Source organism: Tiliqua scincoides, chromosome 4 (assembly GCF_035046505.1).
Source record: "Tiliqua scincoides isolate rTilSci1 chromosome 4, rTilSci1.hap2, whole genome shotgun sequence".
In the NCBI taxonomy this organism is placed as follows: domain Eukaryota; kingdom Metazoa; phylum Chordata; class Lepidosauria; order Squamata; family Scincidae; genus Tiliqua; species Tiliqua scincoides.
Genome location: NC_089824.1, coordinates 134937799 through 134950364, shown reverse-complemented (window position 1 = coordinate 134950364; position 12566 = coordinate 134937799). Strand labels below are relative to the sequence as shown.

General features: G+C 41.1%; 1 protein-coding gene across 4 annotated transcripts in view; it reads right to left on the bottom strand.

The window, feature by feature from the left end:
- Positions 1-12566, bottom strand: part of EVI5 (ecotropic viral integration site 5) — a 92314-nt gene that overhangs the window by 51756 nt on the left and 27992 nt on the right. For all 4 annotated transcript variants that reach the window (XR_010794438.1, XR_010794437.1, XM_066626622.1 and 1 more), the window contains exons 3-6: positions 8810-8999; positions 7388-7612; positions 1676-1750; positions 698-823 (exon numbers count right to left, since the gene is read on the bottom strand). Coding sequence is in view for 2 of the 4 variants with exons in the window: in XM_066626622.1 (XP_066482719.1) it covers positions 698-823; positions 1676-1750; positions 7388-7612; positions 8810-8999 (616 nt within the window). In the remaining 2 variants the exon portion in view is untranslated. The remainder of the gene's footprint in view (positions 1-697; positions 824-1675; positions 1751-7387; positions 7613-8809; positions 9000-12566) is intronic.

Sequence of the window (12566 nt, the reverse complement as noted above, 5' to 3'; positions counted from 1 at the left end):
GGGAGGCTGCTGCAGGTACTGGTAAATACTTACCAGCCCCTGTGCCCCCCTTAGCAACGCGATCCTGAGGATCACATCGCTGCTTCCCCCCAGACCCCACTGTCTTCCCCGATCCCCCTCCACACGCAGCGGTTTTCAACCTCCCTGGGAGTTTGAGAACCACAGGACTATGGGGTCAAGAGACCACACTGTGTTCAGACTGTTTTCCACAGTGGCCAACCAGTTATCTCTGGGAATCCCAGAAGTGGGACATGTAGGCAAACAGTCTTCTCCCACTGTCACTTCCTAGTAAGTGGTACTTAGAGGTATTCTAAATCTAGAGGTAGCAGAATCATCATGACAAACCATGGTTTGTTAAAATAAACCATGATCACAAAAGAAGAGGAGAGGGGAGGAGCCTGAGCTTGCAGGGAGGGGTAGCCTTCTTTACAAACTCCTATGAAAAAGGGATATATCTGGAGGCCAAGTTTTTCAAATTTCTTAATTAAGCAAAGATTGTGAGTAGATGAAGCAAAATCCCCCTTTTCCTATACTGTGGCCATTCCTCTGCACATAATATTTATCTCCTTTTGCAGGTCCATCATTATGGCCTTCCAGTTTGTCTGGTCCAGTTTATTTTCCCTGTTCATTGCTTAGAAAAGAGACAAAAAAGACAAATCAGTCTTTAGTTACACAACATACAAGGAATAAGATATACCTGTATCATGCATTCAAATTGATACATACAAAGACCCAGCTCAGCCATACTGGGTTTAAAGAGTTCTCGAAGTCGATAGTCTTGCATTAATTTAACAAACACACAAAATGCCTCCTCCTCTGGCATCTGTTTTGAAGGAAAGCACAGTCTTATTGCTAGGAGTAATACAAACGTACTTGGGGAGGGGGAAGCTGCTGAATCTTAACCACTTACTATAATCTGGTTTTAAAATATGTACTTACGGCTTTGTCTTAAATTAATATAACAAAAACTATTGGGTCTCAGTCCTTCCTGGAAGCAACCCACCCACCCTATGTTGGCTGTGGCTACTAAGCAGAACAAGAGAAAGAAACTCCTGATCTCAAGAGCCATTCCTAGCTCATCAACACACTGAAAAATACTCTCCCAGCTAATGCAAGATATTAGACATTGATGATCCACAAATAAATTCAGATTCTGAAACACTGACTCCTAACTCTGGTAAGTCCTGACAAAATTTAAGTTCTGAGAGCAGGTTTTTCTATTTAAGTCAGAGACTTGGCTACTTAGCTGAAGGATGTTTAGTTTCATTAACAGACTTTGCCCTACAGAATAGCTAGCATCTATTACTGCATGCCAGAACAGCCCTGAAAAATACATAGTTGAGCTTAAAAGAGTAACCAGCAGTGACTAGAGTTTTCTCTTTTAACAAAAAGGGAATATACATTACTATTCCATTTATAGTCTAATGCAGAGTTCTACAATAGAAAGAAGGAGCAGGGCTTAGATGTAGCTCCAATTAAGCCCTGGAGTTAAGATTCAAGCAGCTTAGATATTACTAAATTCGAAAGATACATACCATATCAGTTATAAAGACCAGTTATGTTATTACAGAAGAAAAATCCCAATTCATAGTTTTGCTGCTTTTTAATTATTATTCTATGCTCTCTTTAACAAAGTAGAATCCCAAGAACTACACACACACTAATATTTTCTTACCTGCATAAGGAGCAAACCAACAATAAAAGCACTTCCCTGGCAGTAGCCAACCTCACGATCCACTAAAGAGTATGCCTAGAAAACAAACACACAGTAAGAAATTGAACTGTGAAGTTGCCAGCAAATCTGCTTTCACAAACAGCAAGGAATATCAGCTTCTTCCTCCAAACAGGAGTATGTGTATATAGTGGACCCGCAGTATCCACAGGTCCGGCATCCATGGATTTGACTCACTACGGAAGTCAGAGGATACCTGGGTCCAAATTTAAAGCCCCTTAGCACCAAAATCCTTTTGGTGTACCACAAGTACATTTTTATATTTCTGCAGCCAAACCATATGGTTTCCAAGTCTATAGAGCTGTTCTTAGGACTGAAAATCCTACTTTTGGGTCACGCAGAGGTTCCTTTGTTCTCCCAGAATCACCCCTAAATGCATTGTGAATGCATTTATTCTAACAAAATCAAGCTTTTCTGGGCCCAGATTTTCTTTCAAAGCATTTAGTATAATTTGATACAGGCAAGGATGCTTAATCTAACAAAGCTTTAAATAGGACAAAGAGAGAAGTATATGTAAACTGCTGTTAATAGTCTGTACTCTTCCTACTTACTAGCTGAGCAAATGTGATATCACAAAAACTGGCAAAAGGTTAGGAAGGCAGATAGAAGGAGTAGACAGGAATATGGCTCTAACCTTCAGTTCTCATGTCAAGTGAAGAACCAAAATCAAAGGAAGAACTGACCAAAATGGAGAAAGTAACTGTTCCAGTAAGCAGCAGAGAAAAGTAGGGGCTATACGCAATAAGGCTGAAGATAAGTTGGACATATAAAAGAGGACAGAGAAAAAGAATAAAGAAGCACATAGCTGCCTGGAATTATGCCTAATGTTCTTCCCCACCCCAGCATGAGCTTGCTGTTAGGTCACAAATGCAGGTGATGGGAATTATGCAGAAAATCAAGAAAGGTGGAATGTGATGCATACTTTCTCTTTAGGGCATCTTAAGGGGGAAAAACAGTTCCATCTGATAGATCTTCAACATGTGATGCTGGTAATAAGTGAAAAGGATTGAATAAGCTTATCTGAAGCTTTGGAATCTTCCATACCCTTTCAAAGAAACTGAACTCCTACTTGGTGCCATTAAATATTTGTCAAAGCAATTTTGAGATACCAACTTCAAATATTGATTGGGGATGTATACAAGTGCTGGCCACGTAGAGGAACCCATAACAAAGAAATTAAAAAATTTACACCACAGACATGAATACTGAATTACTTTTTAGAAGACAAAAAAAAGTACATTACTGACTACTTCCATAAAGTGAAAATCAGTGACCTGTTCTATTAAAGCCTTCAGTATATCCTAACTAAGCAACATGCACTACTGTTATCTGTTCCTCTGCCCAAAGTGAAGAGCACTCTAGGAACTAGAAGAATTAACCCTGCTAATTAGGGTAAGACTCACTTTTTCAAGTGGGTGTCCTCTTTTAGCAGGGGGAAAGTAACTGGCCCTCCTCACCCCAGCAGTGTCTTTTCTAGTGGCTGTCTGCTGGTGTTCTTTTGCTTCTTTTTTAGATTGTGAGTCCTTTTGGGACAGGGAACCATTAGTTATTTGATTTTTCTCTGTAAACTGCTTTGTGAACTTTTTTTCTTGAAAAGTGGTAAATACCAATACTACTACTACTACTACTACTAACAATACTAATAAGAACTAGCTCACTAGGGTGAAGCTTAGGGCCTAGTCCTTTCAACTTTCCAGCACTGATGCAGCTGCAATTCAGTCTCAAAGTAAGGGAACAAACAGGATTGCGCCCTCAGTTTAATGTGAACTGTAACTGATCCATTACCCATTCCCAAATCAGCAAATTAATTTGAGCCAGGGCTGTCCTTGATTAGGCAACTGTTACACACACTTCACCACAACAGAAAGAAAAATTCCAGAAGTATCCTACTACCCCTGGTTTCACTAGTTTACTCACATATTCAGTATTTAAAGTTACCACTAGCTTCTACAAAAAGTTTTTAGAAAGCATGTAGCAAATCAGAGGTCTGATTATGGATGCTTAATGGATTTACTACCGTCTGGATGCCATGATTCTATTTTAAAGGAAACTATCAGTAGGGAATGTCTGAGTGCATTTTAATGGAGTCAAGTCCATTGACAGTTTACATGAGCTCATTCTCTTGGCCGACTCAAATGTCTATAGCAGATGTGCTGAACTTGCAACAATAGACTAGTTCTTCCTCTGATATCATAAGCTCTAAAAATTCCCAAGGCATTGGAAACAAGTAACTCCTAAGGGCATATTCATATATTACAGTCCAACACTTCACTGATGAAAACCTCTTAGCTGCATAAATCATAAAATACGCAAGTCAGAAGGTCATGGATCTTGGCAGCAGTCCTGTATTCTACCTCCCAAGTTCTAAGATACACCATACAGATTGCAAAAATCAATGCAACCGAGATGTGTGAGCTCCTGGCTCATGCACCACACAGACTGAGATCACTCCCATGAATTAAGCAAGCAATGGAAATTGTGCCTAAGACAACCACTAGCATATGAAAACATTTGTTCAATTCACTAACCTAAAGCAAATACTGCTGTCAGTACCATAACACTGTCAGTGAAAAGAGTCCTATTGTTTCCTTTACCATGAGTGGAATGCAAGTTAATAAAATAGTGTGTCATCTTTTCCTGCTCATTCTCAAAAACTGAAACTTGGAGATACATCCCCTCCAAATATAGAAAGGTTACTTGGGCATCACAGCTAAATGCAACACTTGGTAAGCACTTGATATTGCCCCCCAGGGCTGCTGAGAGCCGACACTGGACCTGGGGCAAGATGTTTGATCGGGGCCCCCTTCCTAAGTTTTCCTACAAACCAGATGTTTTACATTTTTAAAACAAGTTTTTGACAGTTTTAACTTACCGTAGATACCGTATAGGCCTGATCTCTGGGTCAGAGGGCAGAGCCTTTCAACTCTGAACAGTTTCCTTTCTCCGCTAAGCTCAGGCAGGCACCAGAGTGAAGGACTCTGAAAAGTTTCTGTTCTTGCTCAAGCAGGCTCATTTGTTTCTATCGTAACTTTCCTGAGAAATTCCAGTCAACCTTAACCTTTTATTCTCCTCAGTTCCCTTTTGCTGCTGTCTTTTGAAAAGGCTTTGCATTTGGCAGAGGTCTTTTTTTTCAACACCAGGATGGGATCCCCTTTCCATTTGAAGCAACGTCCCAGGCTACAATTCAATGCACCATTACTTAAGAATAACTCCCATGGAAAGCAGTGGGTCTACTTCTGAGTAAAAAGGGTTGCAAATATATGCAGCTGCATCTCTCTGCTGTGAACTGAATTGCACACTCCCAATTATGTGTTATGGGCTGTATGTTGTATGTAGAGCTTCTGGCTTAACACACCAGGCACCTTAAAGGTGGATTTGATTCATGGATCTCCTGCAGTGGTTCCCAACCTTTTTCACTTGCATATCCCTTGGCAGCCCATTTCCATAAATTGTACCCTTCATATTAGCAAAATGTTTGTAATTAATAATACAAGCCCTCATCTCCATATGAAAACCCAGACTTCATGTATTTATCACAGTGTTCTCTTTTCATCTGTTTGAAGAACAGAAGACTCTGCCTTTGCACTGTTTTACACCAGAAGTGTGCTGAGAAATTCTGGGTGATTGATCACTTTCCATATTATGTTTCAGTTTTTTTGCTGTGCTGGTTTTCAATCACTGGTTCATACATGAATTGATGACCAAAAACTAGGTATTGGTGGGGCTTTCACAGCCAACTAGCTACCTCCCTTCCTGCCTTGCTGGTCCTTGCAAGGCATTCCGTAGCATGACCTGCCTTTTTCTGCCATTATTTCATTCTTGTCCCCTGCTAATTCAGTAAGAGGCACTTTTTCAAGTGGGTGCTCCTCTTTTATTCAGCAGGGGGAGAGTAACTGGCCCACCTCACCACAGCAGTGTCTGTTCGAGTGGCTGTCTGCTGGTGTTCTTTTTGCATCTTTTTAGATTGTGAGCCCTTTTGGGACAGGGAGCCATTAGTTAATTGATTTTTCTCTGTAAACCGCTTTGTGAACTTTTAGTTGAAAAGCGGTATATAAATACTGTTAATAATTAATAATAATATTTTTCCAGTATCCCTAAAGGTCCTGTTGAGTGTCCCTGCGAGTACGTTAATACCAGGTTGGGAACCACTGCTTTACTGGTATGTAGTTTGCAGTGCACTTGCTCTGATAGTGTTTACAAAAAGGTGGTGAAGACCAGAATTTAAAAAAGAATAAAAATGTATCTTATGATCTTTTACTATGTTTCTAATAAATTAGAGACTTTACAGTTCTTAGGTAACAATTACTGGTAGGTTATTTTTCAGGATCTGGCCTCAGGTAAAATCAGACAAAACTATAGTCAGACACCCCCCTAAGTTTAACCCCTGACTTATCTGAGGGTCACAGAAAATTCCATGATTGTTGGCTCAAAATCTGCCCTCGACTTATCTGTGGGGTCGACTTAAAGGTGAGTGCCTACAATGACTTGAGTAAGTCTGCAACTAAATGAAAGTATTTCAGAATGGAATAAGTTTCCTTACTTTGAGTTGCACTGTTGCATTTATTTCTACCTCAGCAGTATTTCTCCTTGTTTTCTTTTTCTAATTATGCACAGGAATTCAAGGACTGGCAACCACTATCTCCCTCGTTACTATGCGATGATTTTGAAACCAAGCCCTGGTAAAATCAACCTGTCTGGCCTTTAATTTTTTCCCCTCTTTTCTGTGCTCCAAACTTATATTGGTACTCCATACTGTAAATTTCACCTTCAAACGACACCAAAACACAGGTAGACAATCCAATGCCACGTGTTCTAGGCACATACTGAACTAGAAGGAGAGGTGGAGCTTAATACTAGGGCCTAGGAATTCTCTGGATGGCTTACTACTGGAACCTAATAGTTCTGGTCTGAATGTGTTTCAGGCCAGGTGTTTCAGTTTCACTTTCCCATGTTTGAATTGTACTAATACATGTTGTTGCTTATGGAGAAGACCTGGGCCACACTTTCACTACAGCATTAACCTATTTTCAATTCACTTCTATTCACCCAGTGCATTCAGGGAACTTCATTTAGTCTAGTAGTTTGTGGGATTGGATTATATAATGTGTTTTTGACCAGTGCTTAAAGACTCGAGCAACAAGTTAAATTAGGTATTAAAATCTGAGAGCTGTTAGAGCTACCTTTAACAAAGTACAGTCTCCAGAATGCATTGGGGGAACAGAAGTACACTGAAAGTGGATTGAAGCTGTAGTGGAAATGCAGCCCTGGTTATGCTGAGAGTGACATACCAAAATTTATTTGTAATAAATTTGCTTTGTACTGTATGTTTTGTCATGGTCCAGCCCCCTGGAAATCCAGCCCCCTAGGATTTTCCCCCTGCTCCCCCTCTACTCAGGCATGTTGCCCCCTGCTAACTGGCTTAAAGAGGCATCGTTTAAGGACTTAATTTCTCTCTGGTACTTAGCAGGGAGGGAGCAATTGTTCATATTTATTCCCATATAGCATATTTTCCAGTGGCAGTTTGCTGGTGCCTTTTCTTTTTTTAAGATTGTGAGCCCCGATGGCAATATAAACCATTTTGTGAACTTTCTTGTTTAAAAGTAGCATATAAAAATTCACAATAGTAAATTAAAGAGATATGAGCAGCTCACTTACCTTCATTACATTAAATAAAACTTCCTGCCCAAGACTGTCTTTTTCTTTAAAAAAGTCATGTTCAGGATATGTTCTAGCAATATCCCTTCTTATAAGCCTTTCAGAAGGTGAAGTCATTTTCAAAAGTTCTGAATATTGGTCCTTAATTGGCATACTTTGCGCTGCACATAAAAGTTGCCAAACTATTGCCCGGAAATGATGGGGTACTCCTTTTCGAACAAGTTCCTAAAGGATTAAAAAAAACAGAACTGATGAGCAATTTTTTCCCTGATAGAATAGGAAAGGGTATATACTTGTACCTTTTGAGATGACAGAACATAAAGTGACACAGTGAAGAAAGTCTGAATGATTAGTTCAGTGTAGATATAACACAACCACAATTTTCTCTGATTATTGCTGCACCCCTAGGTAAGAAACCAAACGTCCAGTGAAACTATGGCTTGGCTTGTTGAACTAAGCCCTCATCCTACCTGGAGGGTTTGCATACAGAGATCTCAGGAAGACCTTCCAAGTAGAGAGCTGAGCAAACTGCTTTTAGCAGGTTTACTCAATACAGATGCAACTTTTATTTATATTTAAGAGAAACCATGGTTTGCAAAACTACATCAAACTATTATTTCTTGACCTGTTTTCATCTACAGGTTGGGCCTTCTTATTTATGGATTTGTATCATCACAGGTCCCCTGACCCATACTGAGCCAAGCCTGGCTCAATCCGATGCCTCTGAAGGCAACCGGAACGGCACTCCAATCGCCTCTGGAGACTGTTCTTTGAGAGGCCTTAGAAGGTAACTTCCAGTTTTATGGGAAAACCGGAAGTGACATTTAAAGGCCTTATAAGGTGATTGCAGCATGCTCCACATTTTGTTCTTAAACCGCCTGTATAAAGGAAGAGGTGAAATCTGGAGGAAGGTGCTGCATTCCAATCTGAGGCCTGTGCCACATTTATGTAAAGTCAAGTGAAAAGACCTACTGTACTCTATGATCACTGTAGTGCACAATGGGAATGTGTTGTACACAGCTAGACTTCCATGCAGACCTTATTGGCCATTGTTTTGATATAGCTGATAGCAGCTTAGAAAATTGACCAATAAACCTTATAGACATGTTGACTGGAAGGGTTGTAGAGGAACATTATTGTCATTGGGACATCTGTCAGCTCCAAAGACTACTACAAAAAGTGACATACAATACCTTTCTCCAATTAAAGGAAACTAAAAGACAGCAATAAAGAGAAATTAGAGGTCACAGTACACACTATTGGATCTATAAGCATTAAGCCAAGAGCTTAAATTTACCTGGATAATTTGGATGTTCAAGCTTCAAGAAAAGTAACTTCCATCGGCCAGATTATTAAAAGTAACCATTTCTAATGCATATATTGAACCAACTAATACAAGAGATTGATCGCTACCAGTCAGACCTTAACTTGCTTCTCTTTCTTCTTGCGCACGTCATCCCACTCATTTACAATCCTCCCCCAAAGGATCCAGGAGTCTTCTTCAAGATGGCTGAGGTTGCTAGAAGCTGATGAGCTAGACACAAGCGAAGAGCCACTGTTTCTTCTTGACCCATTTACTGATCGCAGCGATTTACTGTCTGTCTCTAACAATCTGAGGTAGATACACACAGGTTGAGTATCATAATACATAGCAGTTAAATTTTCTCTATTGTGAAACTTGTATTTGAAACAGTTCCATAAATTAACTTAAAGGTCATGCAACCAAGTATTTTGTCACCCCTTGACTATGCACTAGTGTTTCTCAAGCTGTGGGTCAGGACCCACTAGGTGAGTTGCAAGCCAATTTCAGGTGGGTCCCCATTCATTTCAGTATTTTATTTTTAGTATATTAGACTTGATGCTCCCATGGTATGTCACTGCATTTGGGGAAATGTTTTAACTTTTAACAAGTTACTATGCATATTCTTTTAACAATGATAGTAAATGGGACTTACTCCTGGGTAAGTGTGGGTAGGTTTGCAGCCCAGGACACTTAAAAAATTTTCTCCTTGAGGATGTCACTTCAGGTCATGACATCACTTCTGGTGGGTCCTGACAAATTCTCATTTTAAAAAGTGGGTCCTGGTGCTAAATGTGTGAGAACCACTGCTATACACTATATTCATATTTTAACCTATTTTTGCCCGGCCCACAGGTGTACACATTTGGTCCCTGTAGTGTATATGCAATGGTGGTCAGAAATGGTTTAATTATTACCAAGATGTTAAAATATTTTGTAAATGAAATCCAAATGGCAGGCACTAAGCACTCCCCCCCCCGACCCCAGAACAACTCATTTAAGTATTTTCATCAACTAGCAGATTAACTAGCAGACGAAACATGTTAGCTAGTAGAATGTGAAATTCAACCCTAATGTGTGGATGACATGTCAAAATATTAAGTAGGTTAGCAAGAACAGGAAACTAATAAACAATTAACAGCCCAATCCTGAGCTGCCTGGAGCGCCCAGCTTCGGGGCAGTGAGAACAGCTGCCTCTGGATCCTGCACGCCCTGGGCTACCACAGGCAGCAACTTGGGAGAAGGGGACTTTCATCCCCTTCTCCCGGGTAACAGAAGCAGCCCCGCAATGGGGCTACTCACTTTACCGCCGACCAAAAGGTCAGCAGTAATGATGCTTGTGTAGGGCGCTGAGCCCTGCACAAACAGGCAGGATTCAGTGGAGTGGAGCTCTACTGGACCTGCCTCCCTGCTCCCTTCCCCCCGGCATGCCTCCTGCCCAGCACTCCTCTACCCTCCCCAGAACACCTCCTCCCCACCCCCGCTTACCATGCCGTGGCTTGGCGGTCCATGAGACCGCAGAGTGGCGGAGGCTGGGCTCCCAGCCCACACTAGCTGGGCGCTAGCGCAGCACTGGCCAGCAGCCCAGCGGTGAGGCTCACAAACATGACTTATGGCATGTTTGCAACAGTGCACGGCAGCACGAAGCCGTGGTGCAGAGCCCAGGATTGGGCTCTAAGTCACTAAAATGTTACAGTTCATACATAATCTGTAGATGATTGGGTTCACCCTTTTGCCAAGAGCAGACACCGTAACATTCATATTTTCTTACAAGTTAACAAATCGAAGTGATTTGCAATTATCCACCTTGGATACATTTCACTGATCAATCTGACTGTTCTTGAGTTTTAAGCTGTTGCTAGCTGAAATGTCCACATTGAACAGAAAGTATGACACATGTTTAATATGAGATTTTGAACAAATGCCAAGAGATAACTAAAGGAGCAGAGATTGTTTCTTAAAGGCAGGGCAGTCAGTTCCTCATCAGCTTTACAGAAATACCTTAAAGCAGCATGAAAAGCACATCCAGCATAAACGCTCATTACTGTCAGTATAATCCTAAACTAAAATCAATAACTGATTTTTTTCCCATTTCTAGTATTAGCCTAATACAGGGGTCTCCAAACCCTGGCCTGGGGGCCTGATGTGGCCCACAGCAAGCCTTTTTCCAGCCCACAGCCAACCTCTTGTCCCCTGAAAGCCTCTGGCCCACTCAACGGAACATGACCAGAACTGTGCTCTGATTACATCTGGATGGTGTTCTGAGGGCCAGAGAGGTTGAATGAATAAGCCCATTCATTCATTTATTCACTCATCTAAGTTCCATCTTTAACTAATCTTTAAATCTTTAGTTCCATTTTTCGTTCCATCTTTAGGCTTCCCTCAAGCAAGTTTGTTAAAGACTGCTGTGTGTTGTTAATATCAGAGACCTGGCTTCACTCAGCTGTACCAGATACAGTAATTGAATTAGATGGCTTTTTAGTACACCGTTTTGATAGGAATAAGAACTCCGGGAAATGCAAAGGAGGAGGGGCTGTGTGTGTATACTAAAAACAGCTGGTGTACGAATACAAAGATTATTGCTTGTCACTACTCTGTGGAGCTGGAATATATGACTGTTAGATGCAGACCCATATACCTCCCAAAAGAGTTTAGTGTAGTTATTACTGCTGTTTATATCCCACCAGATGCAAATGCTGACTTTGCTCTGGGCTACCTGAGTGATGCCATCAACAGTCAACAAAATAGGTTCCCAGATGCAGTACACATTATTGCGGGGGATTTTAATAATGTTGATTTGCGGGCCAATCTCCCTAAATTTCATCAGCATATAAAGTGTGCCACCAGGGGACTGAACATTTTGGATAAATTTTATTCTAATATCAAGAATGGCTATAGGGTTGTGCAACTACCTCATTTAGGCCAGTCAGATCATATGTCTCTGCTGTTAGCACCGGAGTATATCCCTTTAAGGAAGCAAGCTGGAACCATAATCAAGACTGTGAAATATTGGCCTGAGGGGGCCACTTCACAGCTGCAGGGTTGTTTTGAAGAGACGAACTGGGATATCTTCGAGCATCCTGTTTTAGAGGAGTATGCTGCATTGGTTTTGAGATATATCACTCACTGTATAGATACTGTTACAGTAGATAAATGTATTCGGATTTATCCGTGGATAAATCCACCAGAAACTGTGGATGACTAGAGAGGTCAGATGTCTTCTGTATGTGAGAAACAAGGCTTTTAAATCTGGTGATGAGTTGAAGTATAGCATTGCTAGGGCTGATCTGAAGAGGGGTATTAGGCAAGCTAAGGCTGATTATAAGAGGAGGATTGAAGATTGCTTTTCTAGTAATAGGAGGCAGGTGTGGCAAGGGGTTCAGCAAATTATTAATCATAAAACAAAAAATGCTGCCCCCATGGATGGAGATGCTCTGTTGGCGGAGGAGCTGAATAACGTTTTGCCAGGTTTGAGGTAAATCAAACTGAAGTTGATACTGAAGTTATCAACTCAGCATGGCTCCCTCCTTGTTGTGGGAGAGCATGTTGTGACGAAGACACTGAAAGCAGTAAACTCAAGGAAGGCCACCGGACCTGATCGTATTTCCGGCCGGGTGGTAGAAGACTGTGCAGACCAGTTGGCTGGGGTTTTGACTAGATTTTTTAATTGGTCTTTATCCCAAGCTATTGTTCCATTGTGTCTGAAAGCTTCCACCACTGTTTCATTGCCAAAGAAGTCCTCTATAAGTAGCCTCAATGATTATAGACCAGTGGCACTCACTTCTATTATTATGAAGTGTTTTGAACAATTAGTTCGACAGTACATCATCTCCTGTCTTCCAGACTCATTTGATAGATATCAGTTTGCATATAGGGCAA